The sequence below is a fragment of the Varroa jacobsoni genome, unplaced genomic scaffold (assembly GCF_002532875.2).
Source record: "Varroa jacobsoni isolate VJ856 unplaced genomic scaffold, vjacob_1.0 scaffold_776, whole genome shotgun sequence".
NCBI classification, from domain to species: domain Eukaryota; kingdom Metazoa; phylum Arthropoda; class Arachnida; order Mesostigmata; family Varroidae; genus Varroa; species Varroa jacobsoni.
Window position 1 is genome coordinate 62979 of NW_019213678.1, and position 7621 is coordinate 70599.

The following is a 7621-nucleotide window of genomic DNA, read 5'->3' on the forward strand; positions in this document are numbered from 1 at the left end:
AACAACTCAGATGTATTGTCGTTATCCTTTGTAGGATTTTGCACAGGCTTTAGACCTAATCTGGTAGAACCGGAAAAGTTGACTCTTTCAAAGGCAAGCATTGTCGAGCATGTAAGAATATCCTCGCGTTGTCGTTAAATGTTCACGCATGCGCTGTCAAATACGAAAAACTGTCAAAAAGCAAGCAAGAAAATATATCTGTTGCGATTACGATAAAAAGATTACCACAGAAAAAAAAAAGAATCTAGTCATAAAAGTTTGTCTTTTGTCGAAAACGAAATAGAAGAATCGAGAGAGCACCCAATCAGAAGCTCTGCTTTCAAGCAAAATACTATTTATATTAAACACAAAAAAACACATTTTGGATTACATTTCTTGTATGGAATGTTCCCTCCGGTCGACATTTTTGTTGGCCTTTATTGACATCATCATATCATAAGTTTCTTTCAGTGCCTCAACGGGGCCTTGTGACCGTTCTGTATAACTCCCGTTAATCGCAGGGTCGAACTTTTCGTGCTTACGTTATTATTATTATTATTATTAGCTCACTATCTAATATATCTATTGAATGCTTGGTACTGTAATAGTTGTTTTTCTATAATATCTAGTGATTATTACCTTTAGTATCTGTATGGAGTCGTTTTGTGCGAAAAACAGGCAAAAACACCATCCTTCGACTCGCTTTCATCTTTTTTTGTTGTTGTGCTGCTTTTCTAGTCGTCCTAAGTGTAGGCTCACTTGTGTCGTAAAAAATTAAATCCTATAAAGGTCACAGTTCACTTTTCACTCATTCATGTTGATACTTTAGCAGAATATAAGTAAAAAGTGGTCGAGTTTTCCATAACGATAAGCTTGAAAACTTGTTCAGCATAGTTGGTTTTCGCTTTAATAACATATAGACACATACACATATGGGAAAAAGCCCGCTTTCAAATTCGTGGTTCCAGACAATGGAAGGACGAGACTTGACAAAAACTTGGCATCCCTGACTCATGTACCGAACATCGGTTGGAGTTATTGATACGGCGCTAAGCTCGCGCAAAGCTAGTAAACCTAGAAGTTCAATTAGTACCTAGTAGGACTTTTTAAACTTTGTAAATATATTACATCATCAATGATTAATAATAAACGTAATATATTACGTACGTTATATATGTAATAAATTAATATGCATTCTATTAGAAAATAGTCATATAATAATCAAATATGCTTAGGATCTCTAGGAGTCTTACACAACTTCTACGATTCTTTCGAAATTTTTTAATATAATAGTTTACAAAAAAATATAGAACGATTTTCTTGTGAAGGTCCTTGTACCAATGCAAGAAGTTGTGGATACTTAGGCAAAATGTCATATTATGTTTATTTTCTGCTAAGGTAAACCTGTGGGACTTTTTGTCGTTAATACTGATTGCTGCTAGATTCACAATATAAAATTTCGTGCATCTATTAGAGCAAATTAACAAGGAAACTCTTTGTTGTTGTTGTTGTTGCTTGGTGATGATCCGTGTCCCGTTGAGCGGAAGAAATTTACACACGTATACGTAGATGCTGTATAAATAGGGAGCCATATGTTACAGATATAATATAGTTCTGCGAATATATTATTTATTTAAATTAAATTAGTCGTAAAATGTTTCTAATAGTTATATTATGGCATTTGATAAATTACCGTACCATTATTTGTGTATAGGCTTCGTCTAAATCTGTTTCGTCTTCTTTATGACAATCCCACTGCCAGCCAAAGCGACCGATATTAGAAATTACTTGTAGTAGAACGCCACTTTGCTCAATACTTTCATCAATTACACATTGGACATGTTGAAACAAAATGCTACTATGTGTAATGAAGGGTCTCGTGGATGCTAAGCTATGAACGCTTAGCCTCTAACGGCCTCGAGAGGAAAACACCTTCGCTACTTCATCGCATAGTTCAAAGGCATGCTTCGATCAAAGAAGGGCAATACCGAAATGACGCAATGATAGTAGTCAAGAACCACACAAGTAAACATAAATGGGTATTCGGCGGGTGCTTCCCGCTTATACCAGAGAAGGGCATATACAAAAGACAGTTCCCTTTTTCCGTAGTACATTACACATTTACAAAATTCACATTCTCAATCGGAACTTATTACTATTGGCAAATTTTCACGCCATGCCAAGCTCAGTAGAGGTTTCATGAAGGAGAGAAGGATAGTTAAGCGTGACTGACTGGTTAACGTAGCTGCGGCCGTTATCGTTTCATTAAGCCCCGTAACTTCTCTAGGTGCATTTCCATGCACTGGGTATCCCAATTTGCTAAGTCGTTGCTACAGTGAAATTGTCCCGTTTCAATACCTCCCTTTGGGTTGCCCAACGAAGCAGCAGTTAGTAACATAGCACTAAAAATTAACTACACCTACAAATTTGTAAATATAAGAAGAAACTTGATCATCGCGTCCTCGAAGGTGGCTGCTACCGACCGCTTTGGATAATGAATGAATGTGTCATTCCGGCCGTTCCATTCGTGGATAAATTTGCCCCGAATTTGTCATTATATCCCATTAACAATAGGATTACTTATTATAGGGTTATAGGTGTGGCGAAAGACACAACACTAAATCAGTGTCACTATGGATATCTATTAAAAATTGAGGTTGCTGGTTAAAAGAAAAGGGCTTTTTTTTTTTGAACAAAGGGAAGTGTACGTGCAAACTGGGTGCTGCCTTAAAGCCAAGTATGACTGACTGGACATGAACTCCAATAGTTAATACGCTAAATTCAATTCGCGAAAAGAATCACAAAAGCAAACCCTTCGCCAACACACTTCATGGAACTTCAACTCGCGCAAGTTCAAATACCTATTTTGATGGTACAGAGTCCGAATCATCTATTACTTGTAAAGATTTCGTTGTCTAATATATAATGGATAAGTAAACAGCACGAGTGCGCTGTAAGGGGTTCAGATATGCCGTTCATCTGTTTGTCGTGTAGACGCGACCTTTGAACTTTTTTGCGTGCAAGTTTTTTTATGCTTCCGATCCCCTGCAGCCTTCCAAGGAACCGAAATAGTTAACGAAAATAATATCTCTTCAATGCACTTAGGCGGTGTATCCGCTGTCAATGAGCTACAGAGAGTGATGTTCATATTATATCTGGATATCAACGAATACCGAACAGAGCAACTCGACAGACAAAATACGATGCTCACCTTTGTGTCAAGGTTTTCGACATAACCCGGCCGCAAAAAACTATATTTAATGTTCAACATTTCAATATGGCTTATATTGTGCGACAAATCATACAGCAAACTACAAATTCTCATAAAGGGATTTCTTTTGCATCTTCACAAGCGTTTACTTGGTATAAGTAAATACGAGAACTGCATGGAATCAGGTCCGGTTGAATAGTAGGGACACCCGCTCAAAACGACGTATCAGCTTGGTAATCTTAGGGACACGTTGTGGCCTAGGTTGAAACTCGGACGCGGACAGACTTCGTTTTGTGCTGAGAGTCGGCTGCTCGATGGAAAGCCTAACGGTGATATTGGCGGCAAAATTTGAAACATGGCCAAGGTGCACCGATCAGCAATATTTCGGGCATTTTAATGTTCGCATTTGAGCAAACTGCAAAAGAACTGAACGGAATTGAACCCGCTCTATTGAAATCACTAGGAGTACTTGAGAGGAAGACGAAACAAAACATCATTCTATAGTAACGTAACAGTGATATTTTCAGTTGGGTATAATTCTGATCGATTACGTTGGATTTATGGACACAAATGTCACATTCGGAGCACAAAATCGGATGTTTACGTTATCAACAGAGGAGACGAGTTGAAACGAAAAGCTTTCTTCGGTGCTGTTGCTGTCCTGAAGAGGCAATCTATGCATCTAACTTTGGTGGGTATAGTCAAATGGGCAGGTAACGCGAGCCGTTCTAGGGCTGCTTGGCGCTTGGAAGGGAGGATCCGCACTGGCATGCGGTAGCAGACATGTTTATGGAAGCCAAGACGGGATGGGCGTTTGACATAGAGAGATGCAGACGAAGAAATCATGCCAGCCCTCAGAATGGCGTCGAATGAGAGACAGGAAATCAAAGCAAAGGGCGTAAGGTGGCAAAACAAACAGCAAGCGAACTTCAAAGTCAATTATTGTCTGTAACAACGGTAATTTCTTATTCTGCCCGATAGAATGTGCCGAAATATATTTTCCAGCAGGCCATGATGTGTAGCCAGTATTGGTACAGCTGAAAAAAGACAGGCTAAAAGCGCAGCGAATCTAAGCACTGTAAATAGCTAGAGCAAAAACCGTTTCATAAATGACTATAACTGAATATTAACAAAAGTGTAAATAAGCAGAAATGGTAGTGTTTTTGTTCTCATAATCATTGTAACTTGACATCTTCTGTCGAAGAGCGACATAACATTCGCTTACTCTAGAGCCGTTATCAAACACTGCAGAGCTCACGTTTTCAAGCGGCTTGCTATTCAAAGTCGCATTCACGCCTCGTTTCTTGGCAGCGGAAATAAGTGCTCCATAATTCGATCATATGTACACGGCTGTTTCATCGTCGATCAACGATAATAGAAAATCTATTGTTATAATTAGTTATCTGTTCGGATATTTTCCTTATGCTAGTATGCTGACAGAAGAGAGATACCCACATATCTAATCTTCTCTATGTATGCATTATATTATATATGTAGATGTGTAAAATAGCCTTTAGTTATTTGTTTACATCAATATATAGTAATTTACCCTAAAACGAAATCGTTGTAAATAAAAGCGCCGTAGCTGGGAAAAGACGCTTCCCCACCTGCACAATTGTCGGCGTTGCCAATTACTGCGTGACGTTCCATCAGCTCTTGATTCGAGGCCTACATTATTTCCAGGTGGCGCGACCGCTTACGACCCCATCTGGGGCCTTGTTGCCTGTAGTCGTCCGATGTCTTGGCGTAGTCGTGGTGCCTGATCGAGGCGATGAGGGCGGCACCACGTTGCCTAGTTGTCATAATTCCCCGGCACCGAGACCACTTGAATGGTGTGACGTTTTGAGTGTGTGCATCGGTGAGTTCTTCGCGCTGCGCAAAGCCCGGTCACCGCCGATAAGTGGCGATGATGGCGTAGCGATGCCAGAGCGTGCAGCTGTCAACGTAGATGCTTGGGAGGCAGGCTGTGATGTACCGAACCTGCCTAGGACGTTATTCATGTAATCGGCAATCAACAGCGTCAATTCGAGCATCTTTTGTTTACTGTGGATATGAAACATCATCTTGTCTTGGGGTCCGCTGCTTCCTGCGGCCGCTGCCACCAGCATAAAGTCACCCCGGCATCCACCGAACGTACTCAAGCCCGCGTAAGGATACTGAGCCAACACCTTCATAGAAGCAACATCGAGCAAAAAGACTCCATCTTCGTTAACAGATAGCCAAACTGCTACCTGTTCACGTGACTTGTAGCGAGCAGAAAATAGTTGAGCTCCGCACAGATGCCAGCTGCGGACACAGTTGAGAAAAATTCGCACGCACTCACTTGTGCTGCGACCTCGAAGAGCCACCCATTTGGCTTCCAGTTGGGGCCAACAGTCAGGGTCGCGAGCGAATTGAGCTGCCAATAGGCGATCCAGAATTTGTCGTTTCGGGCTCGATTTCGAGTGGCTTTCATCGAGTACGTGTTGACCTCGATCGCCAAACTCTATCTGAGCCATCAGCGCTGAGAATTCTACCGCCATTTGTTTAGTTAGAGGAAAGCGCCCTTGAACGATTTCTCGGTTTAGGAAGTACACAGTCAGTAGCCGTTCTTTGTCAGTTTCACCCTTCTGGCTAGCTCGAAAGAATAGACGATTACGGTACGTGAGCTTGATCACCTTGTTCATTTCAAACTTTCCCAAGTGCTTTTCGCGTAGAGCCTGCTCCCACTGCGAAATGGCATCACATAGACGATCTTCGGGTTGGAGACAGATTTCAGCCGTTGGGTCCATTGGATCGTCCGAAAATAGATAGAATCCAGCGCAGGGCCTGATGTTCACCTCCTCGTTAAGAGTGGTTACGAATTCGTCCACTGTAGTCGATCCATCAAAGCCAACGACTTGATAGGTTCCGTTTAGAAAATGAACAGGAATCGAATGCGGATGTGAATGATGGTACGGATTTTTGAGCAGCAGCGAAAGAACTTCCATACGCGAAGGCCTGCAGGCACGTTCTGGTCGATCTAGGGCGCGTTGTAAGGCGCGCTCACAAAACAGCGCCCATTTACCGATTTCGGTATTGGCGTCGCCCACACGGGTCAGATGCTGACGTAGGAACCATAAAACACGCGATCGTGGCTGAAATAGGGACAGAGCAATCGCCAGCAGTTGGAAGCCTTGAATGAAAACAAACGGCGCTGGGTTGAGCTTCGACTCGGTGCTTGCAAACGCCACCGGAGCACACGCCTTGTCGCCAGGAGATGGCAATGAATCTGATAACTTCGAATCTTCACGCATCAACCGCTCGTTAGAATCGCACAAGAACAACGACTGTGTAGCGCACAACAGGAACTGCTGTAACGAAGCGTATCATCAAAACAAAACTAACTTTAATGAATGGACAATTAGCAGTAGACATAGCGGAGCGGAATGAAAGGGACGATATATCCCGTCAGTAACTACTTTTACCGTTAATCAGTCGGTAGTTACCGATATCAAGTCAATTGAATCTGTCATTCTCTATACTATGCTAGTCATTGGTAAACCCTTGCCATCATTTCAAGCCGTTTGGTCGTTAAGGCATCTCTGCACCTACCTGCATGCCCTGCTTATGAGTGTGCCGTGATGTCTGCTTAATTATTTGGCAGAAAAATTCGTTGCGTAATTGCAACGTTGCCAAGCATAGATCGAGCGCGTTTTGCGCCAGCGCTACGTGATAGTCAATGCCTGACGTGTCTAGAGGCACAGACATGAACAACTGGATTGACTTGAACATCTTCAAAGCCTCAGCCTGGAGTTCCGATGACGGAAGGGATGTCAACGGCGTCGAAAGGCTCTCGCGCGAGAATAGCAGAATCGACGACCGCCAAAGAGTCTGGGACGCTGCTCCATCCCCGCCGCCGCCGCCCATCTCCTGCGCTTCGGCTAACTTTGCCAATACCTGTTCCAATTCTGTACCTGCAAACGGATTGCAAAACAGTAAAAAATGATCGCTCAGAGTGAAATTGCGACTTTGATGCGTCTACAAGGCTTGCCCCATAGTCGTGCTTCGTTTGTATATGGAGAACCGGCCGCTAGACGAATAGATGTGTATGATAAGTACTCACCATTGACATGTTCACTCGAACTGACCAGCGTGAGGTGGTAAAGCCACGTATCGAAGTCATGTTTGTCATGGAACAGCAAGTAGGAGGGAGACGCTGATGTTGAGGCACCGCCTGACGGAAAGATGCCAATTGTAAAGCGTCGGCTTTCTTTGTAGGAACGGGACGTACCTGCCGAACCACCTGCTCGAGGCCCAGAACTCGACCCACCTTCTTCTCGCGAAGCATCTTCAACTTCATCTTCGTCACTACTGTACAATAGAACAAGATCAATTAGAACGGAGCTCCATTTCACCTTTGTCCAAATCTGTGAATGCCCTTCATAGAAGACTTCCCCTAACGAAATATAT

At 42.8% G+C, this 7621-nt stretch overlaps 1 protein-coding gene across 3 annotated transcripts in view; it reads right to left on the bottom strand.

Annotated features, from left to right (window-relative positions):
* Nucleotides 1-312: 312 nt before the first annotated feature.
* LOC111263602 (uncharacterized protein CG43867) overlaps nt 313-7621 on the bottom strand; it is a 14878-nt gene continuing 7569 nt past the window's right edge. For 2 of the 3 annotated variants that reach the window (XM_086969712.1, XM_022838828.2), the window contains 4 exons: nt 7275-7522; nt 6764-7125; nt 4798-6522; nt 313-1551 (listed from right to left, as the gene is read on the bottom strand). In XM_086969712.1, coding sequence (XP_086825838.1) covers nt 4990-6522; nt 6764-7125; nt 7275-7522 — 2143 coding nt within the window. In that variant the 3' untranslated portion in view covers nt 313-1551; nt 4798-4989. The remainder of the gene's footprint in view (nt 1552-4797; nt 6523-6763; nt 7126-7274; nt 7523-7621) is intronic. The other variant, XM_022838826.2, reaches the window with a different exon arrangement.